The sequence below is a fragment of the Archocentrus centrarchus genome, chromosome 24 (genome assembly GCF_007364275.1).
Source record: "Archocentrus centrarchus isolate MPI-CPG fArcCen1 chromosome 24, fArcCen1, whole genome shotgun sequence".
In the NCBI taxonomy this organism is placed as follows: domain Eukaryota; kingdom Metazoa; phylum Chordata; class Actinopteri; order Cichliformes; family Cichlidae; genus Archocentrus; species Archocentrus centrarchus.
Genome location: NC_044369.1, coordinates 10253841 through 10268653, shown reverse-complemented (window position 1 = coordinate 10268653; position 14813 = coordinate 10253841). Strand labels below are relative to the sequence as shown.

The following is a 14813-nucleotide window of genomic DNA, read 5'->3' as shown; positions in this document are numbered from 1 at the left end:
CTGCTCTGCCATCTCCATGCGCCTGCTCATTCCACTAGTTGCAACAGGCATTAATGCTATGTTAATTGCAGGCATTACCTCTGCACACTTGGGCAAGGTATTTAACCTCTTCAGGCTGCCAACGCTGCCCTCTCAGCACAGTGACACCACTTGGTATTAATAACACTAAATGCTAGACTTTGGCTTTGTACCACTGGGCACCACGCTCTTGTGTCAGTGCTTAATTATATGCAAGACCACATGCACCACACAGCAACAAATGTGTGTGTTTGTGTGTGAAAATTGTAAAGAGCCAGCGTTTTAAATGAACCTTTCTCTAAATGTCAGCGAGCCTGGGTTGTCATGAAGATAAGCCTGAGAGATAAATAACAGCATTGCATTGTCATGGTAACAAAATCATAATATTCTACAACAGAGGTCAGAGGAGACAAGTGGTAAGGGAAAAGGTTGAAAGGAATGAAGGTAACATGAGACAAAACATGAAAGGAAAGGAAAGGAAAGGAAAGGAAAAGAAATGAAAGGAAAGGAAAGGAAAGGAAAGGAAAGGAAAGGAACAGTGTTGAAAAACAAACTCAAACATGTTTGTGGTTGCTACATTTTAACAGTTTCCTTAATGTGGTTAACTTCATACTTCTCACTTGACATTCTTACTCTGCAGTTTTCATTTTGTAAAGCTAGTTACCATTTCAACATTGCATAGCTGGTTACTGTTATAACATTTTGGTTTTAACATTGTAAAGCAGGCAACCTTCCCTGTTCCCTGCTGTTGATTAATGACCTCATATTCTGTTAATTAGACCCTCAGCCCTGAGGCAGAAAGATTTAATTTCCCCTTCATCATCATCATGAAAAAAAAAAAAAAACAACTGATTAAAGAGAGGAGAGGAGAGGAGAGGAGAGGAGAGGAGAGGAGAGGAGAAGAGAGGAGAGGAGAGGAAAAGTGCTAAGATCTTCTACAGTGATATATACATATTCCATTAAAGTAAAAGTCCGGCAATCAGCTCCTACTTCAGCCAAAGCACAAAGTAGTATTATCAGCAAAATGAACTTAAAGTATCCAAATGAAAGTATGTGATCTGCGGAATACTGATGCATCAATGTGCAAGAAGCATTTTGCTGCGGCAGCTGGTTAGGGTAGAGCTAGTTTTATACTGCATACACTTAGGTCATTTAGTACAGTGATTCCCAGCCTACGGGCTGACCCCCTCCAAAGAGGAGCAAACTACATCTGCAGGCCCATGAAATGATTAATTGAGAGGGGCAAAAGCTGCCCTGCAAAGGGATTTTTGGCCTCTTCTGTAACTTTACTTTTTTGAAATATTGGATCATTTTGCCTCATAAAGGCTCGAATTGTTGTTTAAATGAAACCATCTGGGGAAAAATAGACAAAAATGTAGCTAACAACTAACTGAAACATCTTTGTAAGGAAAGGCAAAAAAGCTGTGAATCACTGTTTATAGTTCAGCATATATATGGTCTAGTTGACTGTCCAGAATGTAGCAGAGCAGTAATAATTACTACTAATAGGCACTGAATTTACTACACTAATAAAAATAATTTTCTTCTCAAATCTAGTGAAATAGAACTAGAAAGTAGGAAAAATAAAATACTGATGCTTGAAAAAGAGCACAAGCACTTCAAACTGCACTTGCATAAATTCACTGAGCTACTTTCCCTCATTCTCAGGTGCTGAAGGAGGAGAGAATGACAAAAATGAGGGGAAAAGAACGAGCTTCACCTTGTGGCAGGTCTGGTGAGACATATGGTAGTTCCTGGGTGTTGATGTGAGTCCAGTCAAAGTCATCATAAGGATCCTGTTGGTAGTCACATTGAGAGAAGCCCTCATCAAAAGTACAGCTTCCTGCAGAAAAGAAAAACAATAACATTTAGTTAAGCTAACAAAGCCAAAGTTTGCTGGTTTGACCGAGTAAGCAAACCCATTTAGTTAAACTGACTTTCAGTCTTATCAAGGAAACCTTCCAAATCTTTCTTTTGTGCTGTTTTATGTGTGTGTGTGTGTGTGTGTGTTTGTCTCAGCTCATTAAAAAAACACCAGAAGTCTGAGCTCCAACAGTCATCACTCAGGGCCACTTGGGATCCCCTCTGACTCAACCAGCAGAGCCTTCAGCTGATCATCTGAGCCCATCACCACAGCCTTGGGACAACCATGTGTGAGCTGGCCACCTCTGGCTCCGCCTAAACAGGAAGTTGCTCTAACGCAGATAGACATCACTTGTCCCTGACAGCTAGCTGAACTGATCAACTAACAATGATATGTGGCTTGTCCTGGCTATATTGCTGATAGGAACAGCATGCAGGCCACTACTAGCTATCTGATTCATTGGCCTAGCAGTCATGCACAGCTTGTGTAAATAAAATGGCCTGAAGAGACGTGGCTAAGAAAAGCCACAATGCCATCTGATTCAAGTCTCTGGTAGTTAGTGGTCACAGAGACGTGTCCTTTGTGCCCTTTTTTTATTTTAATTAAAGTAGACATGGTTGGGGCGGATAAAGTCTACTATAAAATATTCAATCACAATATATTTATGATAGTGAGACCGATATAATTAATTTATAGCTGTTTATAATTAAAATGTTAGTAAGCACTTGGAAACAATTACTGTACTATTTAAAAATATCTTAAATATTATTTATTTATATGCATCACAGAACAATGGTTATAATGAAAACATCAAACTTATGAAATGGCATACAGAATTAGGTATATAAAGAGAACAAATCATTTTTATATAAAGTAATCAAGGCAGCCATTGTTCGCCTTGATGGTAACTTTGTATGCTTTGTTTTAGCAGTGTTTTATCCTCATTTTATCTTGTTTATTTATTATTTCAAAGTTGAGGATAGAAAACCTCAATGATGAGAAGCACAAATAGTATATTTATATTCAAAACACAAAAAAAAAAAAAAAAAAACACCAAGAAAGTAGGAATGAGTGAGCAAGGCACCGTGAAGTACTATCAGCAACCAGCACTGCCAGCTACATAAATCTCCTAGCCTTCAGTTAGCGATACAGCTTTGCTACCTGTGTCCTAGAGCAAACTGTGGCGGCTGTGATGGAGAGCAGAACGACAGGCACTCAGATACCCCACTGATCTGAGCACCCGCTACAGAGGCATACCAAGAGGTGACAGCCGCCGCCGGAGGAGAAACAAGTTAACATCAAACTAAGCGACTGTCTTCGGCTGCTGGCTGCACGGCTGGCTGTGACTCACAGCCTCTGCGAGGCACTGGATCACATTCCTCTTGGCATCATTCTTTAAACCAACCTCTTTTCGTGCAATTCAGTTTACTCCTGTTCAGTTCAATTAAGTCTTTGTCAAAGCAAGTCACCTCTGGTCATAATGTAAGTAAAAAAAAAAGCTGGGACATGTACAAAGCACAGCACTAGAAGTAGACGTAGTCCACATCTACAAACCTGCAAACATAACAGCAGTGAACAAATACAGCATTCAACACCCTGTTCCATACACCACATATAACACATCGCACAAATGGGCTAGAGCAATAGAAAATGTTCATCAACACAGGTAAGTGTAAGCATGTTTGCTGTCACTGACTGCATATATACAGTGTGGTCTGGAAAATAATATCCTGCTTTATCGAAAGTGTTGAACCAAACTTGTTCAAAAATGAGAAACATGGCTTTTTTTTCTCTCTAGTTTCTTTGTGTATTTATTATTCCATACTCTGTATCTCAGTAATTCTTTTGACTGGAAACTACAATGACTAAATAAATCTGTGTAATAGTTTGTTTTGTGTATTTTCTATGTCATACACTGCTGGGTTGTGACACTGCCAATTCACTTAGCCTTGGTTTACCTACTTCAGCATTTGTTTGGCCCTACTTTATTCATTGGCACTACAGAAAATGCACAGTAGCTTTATTTAGGTTTTGTATGGACTTTCTACCTTTGAAAACATTATAAAGAGTATAGAAACATTGGATGTAACCAAACTGTTCTTTTAATTGTGTACACATGCACACACAATATTCCACTCAGCTCTGATACAGTGCCATGGTACAAGAGGTTTTTTGCCTTGGCTTAGTAGTGAAGAAAAATGTCCTTATTTTAAATTCAGCTTTACAGACTGCATAAAAAGAACATTTTTCAATTGGAGAGCATTTCTCTCTTCTTGTTTGCACACCTCTGATAGACATTCACTCACTCGTGCACTGAGATGGTAACATACTAAACAAAATGTCTGTTTTTGTGTGTACGTGCTGAAAAGGGGGCCTGCAAAAACTAAATATGTGAGAAAGTGTCTCCACATACACAAACCTCACGCTAACCCGCCCACGTTCTCAGTTAACACTTCTCCCTTTCCTAAATGTCCTGCCAACTTAAACCAACACACACATCAGCAGACACATGCATCTGACAGCAAATCCTTGTTGCCAATAATGAGATGAGCAGACTTTGAACTACTCTTTTGCCTCAGTTAAAAAAACTCAGCAGAGGCAATGTGATGAGCCATGTTTTGCTCAAATGCTGTATGGATTTAAGCAAATGTTTTTTTAATATTTTAACTTAATGTCAAATGTCACGAATTACTGACTTCTATTTTGTGTTTTGATGTGCTCTGCTAGTTGTAAATACTGAAATTAATCATGCAGTAATTGATTTCTTGGGTATTAAGGGCAGCATAACATCACCGTTTAAATTGATGTGGTAACTTGTTAGTGAACAGATGCCCATTTACCCTTCAGTAGATACTTAGCAACATGATCATTTATTTTGAGTCAACTTCTGACTGCCTGATGAATGTATATTTGATATTCACCCTCCTTTTAGTTCTGATTTCGGTTAGCATCACCCTCTGGGAAATATCTGGCTCCATAGCTGCTAAAAGTTTTTCAACTAGCAGATACTGCTGCTTGTCTGCCATTTGTTGCTGAGCAGTTGGTGAACTTTGGGTTTTTACAGCATATTTTGGAGAAAACAGCTAAATCTCGTGACCAAAAACAAAGCAATAAGTATACTGAGAGTTGAATCAAAACAGTTGAGCTGCTGGCTAGAAAACCAAAACAAGCTGAAAGGCTGAGGGAAGCAGGAACATAAGCGTCACAAATATTGACCCCGTTTTACATTCTCATCATTGCTGCTTGGTCCCTATATTTTTTCTTCCTTTACTTATACATCATATTCTTTCTTCTTCTTACATTTGAGTCTATAGTAGCCTCTAGAACTATATTGTTAAAACACTGTAAAATTTGACACACTAATTGAGAATAATCAAGGAAAAACCTGGCTTTGTTTTGCTCCCTAGCAAAGTAGAGTCATTCATAAATCACTAGCAATACAACGCAGTGTTGCAATCTGGCTTTTTTATTGTGTCACAAATGCACAACAGTGGTAGTATAGAGTACACGTTTTACAGTGTTCCTACTGTTTACACGGACTCTTGCCATTCTGGATTGTGAAGTTGGAGTTGGTGGGGCTTTTCTGACTTTCCAAGTGGGAAGTCCTACTTGAGGGGCGTTCCAATTAAAAATTCTGAAACGCAGCATATGCCAAGTTCAAGACCTCATATTCTGCCATATTGGATTTTCAGCTATATTGAATTATATGAAATATTTTAAAGATTTAGGCTGGCGACCTGTACAGGTGTACCCTGCCTCTCACCCTATGACAGCTGTGATAGGCTCCAGCAACCCCCACCCCCACCCTGAACCATATAAGCAGAAGAGAATGGATGGATGGATGGTTCATATCTTATCAGCACTTTGATCAATGAAAACCACAGTATAGACTTAAGAATAAGCATGCAGCAATAAGAAAAAAAGAAAGTGGTTGCCTTAATTAAATAATTCTTGTATCTGCTACTAAAATGCAAGGTCCCAAGCTTGAAACATGCCACCTTCAGAGCAGCGTGATTGATTCAACCGTCATGCTCGAATGATCTTCAGAAAGAGCCTGACAAAATTTATCTGATTGTGTATTTTTCAAAATCATTTGGTATTTTCACACATTGCAGTGTTGCCAAAATTATATATATATATATATATATATATATATATATATATATATATATATATATATATATATATATATATATATATATATAAAATTGAACAAAGGAGGCACTCCAATGAGTCGAGGTGTGTTTTTACGTGTTAACCTGATAAGATCAAGTTGACCTAACAGCTGTATGTGCAGAATTCCTTGGCCTCCTTCAATTATTGCTTACAATAAATATATTTATTATTGTTATTTTGAATAGAAATATGTGTGTACTTCTATCCTACTACTATACTCTGTATTGTGTCTGCTCTATAAAACTGTATAACTATTTTTTTTTAACGATTTTCAAAGTGCATGTATATGCATGAGTTTTGTGTCCAGATGGGTCATTATTGCCACCCTCTCCTCCATTCACAAGGACACAGAGAGAGAAGAAACCAACTGCATGCTAATCACTTTCTAATCAGCTTCTGTGATTGGCTGCCTCACTAATGAAATAATGGTGACTCATTTGCATAATAAAATAATTAGAAGGACTTGAATAAAGGCTCAAGCAAGGGCAGAGAGAGAAACAAAACCACACACACTTGGGCACACACTGACACATATAGACACACATAGGCAGAGGAACAGGGACATAGGACAACCACAGTCTTTTCTAAAACATTGCTGAATGGCATCAGACAACATCTGCCATTGTCACTCAGAATCAGTTTGTGGTGATTTGCATTGACCCTCCACCTCCATGAGGTGAATCAGACAAAAGTGCTTTAACCAAAATTGTTTAAAAACACATGTGCGGCAGCCCCAGGAGGACCCTAGCAAGGAAGAAGCCCATTTCTCAATTATTAGCTAAGATCAAGATTATTAGCTGGAATTGGCAAGAATGTGAAACAATAGGCAGTTTGATTAGCTTTGCTTGAATTGATCTAACCAACCTGTAGAATAGGCAGTATGAAATCATATCTAACAGCTAAAGTCTGCTCAGATAAAAGTCTCAGGACATGTTTAATTCAAATGAAGGTCTGAGATGGGGGTTTTTTATATGTTCTCTAGATATTCAGGAAATCTTGTTATGACAAAAGAAACCAAGGAGACTGATTATCAAATCAGTCTATACGAGTGTCCTTGTACAAAATCCACCCTAAGCTGACAAGTTTCTCAGAAACATCAGAGAATTTGACAGTGCAGGGCGGCCTTGAGTTTATATAATAACGTCAATTCAATAAACAATTATAAAGTTGTTATCAGTTGTTGTTAGTTGTTATAAAAGGTTGTATGATATGAAAAGTATGTGCTCTAAATGGTCTAAAATATGCAGCCCTAATAAAAGCTAAATTATAAATTTTTTTTTTTTTTTTTGCTATTCAATTGAACAAATCATGCATACCAAATATTCATCACACTTACTGGCTGATGATCTCAGATTTTTGGCTTTCAAGTTATTTTCTCAATTTTGAGTCATTTTCTTAGATGTTTGAACTAGTAGGGGTCGAAATTTTGAGATACCTCACCCCAGTTGAGGTAAATCTGACTGAGGTAAATCAGTTTGCATACAGACCAAACAAAATTGTATGGACATATACTACTTCATTAAAATGCACACATTCAGATGGACAAATTGTACAAAACATTTTACAATGAGCATGAAGCTCTTTCTCTCTCTCTGTCTCTCTGTGTATGTATATATATATATATATATATATATATATATATAATATATATGTATATATACACACACACACACACACACATACACATACCTTTTAAATTAATAATTTTTTTTTACTGCATAGTAGGTATATTTTAACTAATATTTTTAGCTATAAGAACTTTGGCTATGAAGAACTTAAGAATAGTATAATCACAGGCAAAGGCAGAATAACAGTACAATAAGTGGCATTGTTCAACCACTGATGCAGAGTTTAAGCTCTATCATATCATAGAGCATCATATCAGGATCTACATAAGGTTGGTTTTACATGCAGAGCTCTGCATGCAAGGTATGCACTTTGTTTCTGTCTTTTTACCTGTTTTGTATTTCAGCATATCAGAGAGCCATAACATTGCTACAGATCAGATGGCCCTGATCACAAGCTGAAATAAAGCAGCATAAATCTGCTCAAGAATGTATAGGACTCAAGAGCACAAGCAGTATATCTCAACTCCCATCCACACTAAGACAAACAATATGCATTCTTTCTTCAATGTACATACAACAGAAGTCTTGATTCTCCCTCTCTCTTTCTCAACACTACTAAGTCTGTCTAGTATTTATCAGAAGAGCTCTGTTTCAGTCTGCAGGCAAAGATATTATCACCAGAGAGGAGATAATTCAACATGAGTGAAAGAGGATGAAATAGAGGGAAAGGGTATAAAGATATGAAAAGAAGTAGGAGAGACGAGCTCAAAAAAGAAACAGAGAAATTAATTTTGTGGGGAATCACACTAGGCCTATTTATTCACAATATTTTTTGTTTCAGTGCCTTGCCTTTATCTAATCCTAGGGTTGAGAGGAGAGAGAGAAGAGAGAAGAGAAGAGAAGAGAAAGAGAAGAGAAGAGAGAGAAGAGAGGAAGAGAAGAGAGAGAAGAAAGAGAAGAGAAGAGAAGAGGAAGAGAAAGAGGTGGGAGAGAGAGAAAAGAGAGAAGGAGGAAAAGAAAGAGAGAGAAGAGAAGAGAAGAGAAGAGAAGAGAATGTCCATTCTGTAAATGCAAATTATTATTTCAAGGACAATAATTACATTTACATCATTAAAAACCAATTCCAGCCACCAGTAATCCTGTTTCCCTCCAAATCATCACAATTTTGGTTTAGTCCAGTTAATAATTACATTAGCTCACCCGAATTTATAATGATATGTGGCTTTGTGGCACATTTCATACCAGTGAATCACTACAGTGCTTGAATTTTGGGCTCCATGCTCCAGAAAAAACTGAAAAAGCAGAGGGGAAGGAAAAAGAGACAAGATTGCAAAAGAGGCACATATATGACAATTAACCGACTATACAGTATGCATCTATTTTATAGTGTCATACACTGGCCCTTTATAACATGCTCTTCATATTGCAATGTGGTAAATTATATTCCGGTTTGTTGTTTTTAATCTGTGTGCACTGTGTAGTCCTGATGTTGACTGCCTCAAGGACACTAATAAAGTTGTAGCTTATCATTTACTTTCTCTGTGTCTTCTCTACTTTTTGTTCTCTTGCTGCCTCTTGTTCTCTCTCACCCTCTCTGAGAATAGGTGAAATTAGCCTGAAATGATACAAGGTGACATCAGAGAGGTTCACACACACACACACACACACACACACACACACACACACACACACACCACACACACACACACACACCCACACACAGGCTCGTCACGCTTCAGTGGCCCTTGCAGCACAGCACCGTCGCCATCAAAGCCGAGACCCATATACACACACCTTGCCTGTTAAACATACACAGTGGCACGCGCAATCGCACACCCAAACACGCACAACTTGTGTAGCAACACACAGGCATGTGCACACCATCACACACAGACTGACACTCATGCATGCACAAACTCAGAGCAGTGGTTTAATTGGAAGTGCTGAAGGCTGAAGAATTTCTCCTTCATCTCACAATGCTGTAATTGAATCTGAGACGTGTGTGTAAGTGCGGGTGTGTGTGTGTGTGTGTGCGTGGGTGTGGGTGTCTGTGTGTGTGTTCAGCTGATTCAGGAGTTTCCTTTGACAGTAACAGTAAAACAGAAATGTGTATTTTTCCTTCTGTTAGGAGCAGGTCTGTCCTCCCATTCCTGACTATCTTCTCCCCCAAACCCGCTCCTTTCGTGGGGTTAATGCTGGCATTCAAATTCAAACCCAAGCAGTTTTCAAGTACCACATTATTTCCCCACAAACTGATGATTTGGTCATACGGGTCTTTGGTGAAAGGCAGCCACAGCCTTCACAGCTGCATGATGTTATTTCACTGACCAACATGTCTGGATTGAATATATTTTTGGTAATAAAATATAACCTATTGAGCCAAATGTTAATTTAGAGGTGGTATTCTTCAAAACGCTTTCTGCATTTTGAGTGCTTTTTGTGTGAAATTGTTATTACAGAGACTTTTGCTGGTGAATCAGGCTCTTACCACTATGCTGTGAGACAAAGGAAGTTCAATTTGTTCCTGAAAACACTCCTCTGCTTGGACAAGTGCAAACAAAAAGAACTATCAGCACACAATGAGGCATGAACAATGTACTAATGACCTGCCACCACAGTATCACTGTTACACAGTACAACAGAAAAAGGAACAGAGCTCTTTTTTATAGCTGCCCTTTATTAAGGAAATTATTTGGTTCCACATGGTAAGGTTATCATTAAAAAGGTTCTGTCTCATATGGCAAATAGTCTGCACCACTCTCTCCCATGATGTTGCATCACATCATCTGGAAAGTATTTTATTATTGCCCTGAGGCGAGCAGGTACACACTTCATATGAATTAAAGGATGTAAAGTCTAATCTCAACATGCTTATACATGTATATGATTGTGTGTTGTTTGGGCAGCACCTAATGACTTAGGAGTTTACTCAAAAGCAAACTTAACTGCTGCTTTTATATATATATATATATATATATATATATATATATATATATATATATATATATATATATATAACAATGCTAAACAATTAGTGTTTAACTTTTTAAAATTTTGTCTTTTATTTGAAGGCATTTGCTTTTACCTTCTGAAAATATTTGCTGGCATTCACCTGTGATAATATGGTTATGTTTTGAACTGTTGGTCAGATATTTTTCAATCTTCTCGGGCTCTTTAATATTAAGGGATTAATCAAGAAATAGCCCTGTAGCATTCTCACATGTAAGAAGCTGGAACAAATAATTATTCATGCAATCATTTGAGCACTAGAAGGCTTTCATTACAGATTATTAAGCTGCTTTTTTTTTTCTTCAATCAACATGTTCATTATTAAGTCTGAGATGCCATAAAATAATGAATAATACTCATCGCAATTTCCCAAACAGCATGTATCTTTTTTTTTGGGGGGGGGGGGGGGTAACAATGCAAATGCTGTATCAAACATTAAACAGTCCTCAATCAGGCACGGTCTATACAATGTCAGAGATTTGTGCCAAAGTGAGAACAGTGCAGGTAACTGGTGCATTCAAAGGTAGTAAGTGGTCATTTCCTGCCTCCTGCATGCTTAAATCAGGCACCTCTCTCACCTAAACCACAGTGTATTTCCAATAAAGGGAATACTGCTGACATGAATTATCTCCTGCTTTGTGATAATCCAATCTGATTCTCCAACAATTTTTATAGTTCATATGTGAAAACAGGTTTTTTTGTTTGACTCACTCATTATAGGACCATAATTAAACTAATCAAGTCCTTAGGTTGACAGTCAGCATGACACCTATACCTTACGTACATCACACTTCTGTGGGAACATCTCCTGGCTGCTTCCTTACTTTTTCTTTGTCTGAGCAGAACAGTGTGTGTCTGTGTGTGTCTACATCTGGCTGTGAGCACTGTTAGCTGGGGTCGAAATCTTCCACAGACACTATCTTTATGATATTCACCTCTCCTGGCTCTCTCACTTTCTCAGTCTTAGGCTTGGCATCGTTAATCTCTATTCCTATTCAAATGCTGACATTTAAAGCAACTTCACATGTTGACTGGCTGGCTGACTGACTGGCAGATAAGGCAGGAGAAGAAGAGGGGAGAAAAAGGTGGGGATGATAGAGAGACGGAGTGGAGAGCTTGTTGTTCACTGGGAAAATTGGGAACTCCTCCTCACCTCTTTTTTTTTTAACCTCCCTTCCTCTTCACGCCTCCCTGTCTGTGAATGAGTTCACTCATAAGCTCCGAAGAGAGTCAGATTTCACTCGTTCTCAGAAAAGCTAACCCAATCCCCTCCCTTTTGTGTGTTTGTTCACCCGTTTACCTTTCCCCACACCCACTACTCCATTTACTGTCTCCCTGTCCACCCCTTTCTTTCTATCTCTTACTGCCAGTGTTTTTTACATGAGGTGCCCGTTTAACAATTCACTGACACTGACACACTTCAGCTTTCTTTCCTCTTTGTAGCAAAAGAAAGTTATCAGAAGCCAGCTGAGAAGTTTTATGGCTGGTAATTAAGTGCTGGGATGACTCTAGACATTGGTATTCTATAATTCTAAACTATCCCCAATCAGATCCCACGTCAGCATGTGTCAGTCTGAATGAGTCAGGGGGGACTCATTACTGAACCTTTAGTCTGCACTGAGCTCAGATTAGACCTTAAAGTACAGCTGGAAGTTTATCTTTTGAGTAAAATCCCTACACAACAAGTCTCGACTGGCTTCCTTCTCTCCACCCTTCACCACACACTTGACCTCAAACATGCTGACTGGGTGAATTCACTGTCGATACGACACCAAGCCTGCATAAACTCTGACCAATTTATGACTCAAAGTGGGAAAAATTCAGGAGGCAATTAATAATTTATTGCAAGCTCTCCACGCCAAGTATCTAAACATGTGCGAGGAATCTGTAATTATAAGATGTAAGGACTGCTAGGCTTTACTATACAGTTCAATGACACTTCTCAGTGAGACTGAAACTAGATGGACATTTCCCATTGAGTTATACAAAAAGGAGGCTGAAATGAAAAGGGATCAATACTGGACAGAATGGGGTCAGAATGATTGCTGGCAGTCGGCGGGCTGCATTGGGTGGAGTGCAAGCAGCTCTGCACCTGTATGTACCCACATGCCACCAGAGCCAGCAAAGCGTCTTTACACTGCACCGCTAAACCATTCATCACGTTACCTGATAGCTAACTGATAAATTACCAGAAGAATACAATCAAATAATGCTTTATCCATTGGAGGTGATTTGAATGGCCAATCACAGGGGCAGGCTAGGAGGCAGTTTGTTTTTTGAGCCAATCAGGGCACAGCTGAGGTTTTGGACTGGAAAGCAGGTCTGGTGTGGATGAGATAAGAGCAGAACAAACACACATTAAACACCAACCCCCACAGACATGCACACACATATACACATACACAAACAAGCACACAAGATAACTAAACCCAGATGGTGAAGGAAATTTAGTAGCAACAAAAGCAAAGTACAAGGAAGAAAGACTGTCAAAGAAGGGAAGAGACAAATAAGTACACAAGTAGGAAGAGAAGGAAACTCAACTGTGAGTTCAGAAGAAACACCCAGAGCTATAAGCAGGTTAATCTAAAGCAGCTAGCTTAGCAAGTCAGCAACCGAGGATGGTGACACACTGAACTGCCTGGCTGACTTCCCCAATTGTCCAGCAAGCTGGTTCAAACGCTGGCTGACTGATTTACTGACTGACTGACTGGCGGGTCGGATTTTAGTCTATCCTGCGTTTGTGCAGCAGAAGCACTTCTGTTGTTCAGCCTGTCGGACAAAAAGCAGTTCTCCCCATGACACACAAAGAACAACCTGAAACAGCACTATACTGGAGAGACCGCAGAGAGGAGAGAGAGAAAAAAGACAGAGACAAACAAATAAACACATAAAAAAAGCTTCTAAAACATCCAGCTTCAAAGAAGGAAAAAAAAAACGCCTAAATAACAATTGGAAAATGTTTCTGGGACTTCTGAAACCAATAAACATCAAATATGAAAAAAAAAACTCATATAGAAAAAAATTATGTGTCAAAAAAAATCTCTTTATCTGTGCTTGTGACACAGTTCTGTCGAACAACAAAAGATACCTAACGATAGCATTTACTGTCCTGGAGGAAATTTACTTTTCAGTGCCAGCACAGAGAAGAGACATACCAGCAGTGGAAACCATAGAGACCCAAACAAAGAGAAAACACACAATTGGGAATAAACATGCTAACAGGCATGCAACTACCAAGCACCTACTTCTGAGACTAAAACACATTTTTACACATTTCTGTTAGTGTTGTAGAGATGTCTGTGGTGAGGCTAAAAAATGATACGTGAGAATGATAACAGCATCGTAGCTGCATACTACAACTGCCAAAATCATGTGTATACATGTAAATCAACACAGGACTAATATTTTACAGCATGGTTAGCACAGTGGTCAGTATGTTCATATTAAAGGTGAATTCTGTTTAAAGCAGTTTAGTGAGTTATTTTGTCATTGTCAGGATAACAAAACTGCCCTCATACTGACTTCTGAGTGGATAACAACAACAATCAGATATAGAAGCATGCAAAGACAAATACAGATACTGTTTACAGTTTTGGACAAACTTCTGAGGGAAAAAAGATAAACTGTAAAGGTATGTAAACTGTCCTTTGCTCCCACAAGTGAACATTTACAGACCAAATATGTGGTTCAATACAACCGGTAATACTTGCAGTAGTAGTGTGTACAGTTTATCAAGAATGTCAGGTTAGCCCAGTTCTGATGTCCATCGAGGTGGCTGTAGCTCAGTAGGTAGAGCAGGTCACCTGCTGATCGGAAGGTCAGCGGTTCAAATCCTGGCTACTCCAGGCTACATGCCAATGTATCCTTGGGCAAGATACTTAACCCCAAGTTGTCTCCGACCGTTCTGTCGGAGTATGAATGCGTGTGAGTGTTAGTTAATCCAAAAAAGCCACTTAGCTTCGTAAAAATGGAAGTGCTTGTCTGAATGGGAGTGCATGGGTGAATGCAAACAGGCTGTATAAGCGCTTTGAGTGCTCATACTGCGTAGAAAGCGCTATATAAGAACTAGTCCATTTACCATTTACCATTTAGTCCATCTTCTAATAAAGAGTAAAATGTTTGTGAGTTTAGAGTCTTTATGATTCAAGGACATCTGTACAAAACAGGGTTTCCTATAG

The 14813-nt window shown here is 38.8% G+C and overlaps 1 protein-coding gene across 3 annotated transcripts in view; it reads right to left on the bottom strand.

Annotated features, from left to right (window-relative positions):
• ptprk (protein tyrosine phosphatase receptor type K) overlaps positions 1-14813 on the bottom strand; it is a 108493-nt gene that overhangs the window by 62020 nt on the left and 31660 nt on the right. For all 3 annotated transcript variants that reach the window (XM_030720845.1, XM_030720846.1, XM_030720847.1), the window contains exon 3: positions 1739-1861. In XM_030720845.1, coding sequence (XP_030576705.1) covers positions 1739-1861 — 123 coding nt within the window. The remainder of the gene's footprint in view (positions 1-1738; positions 1862-14813) is intronic.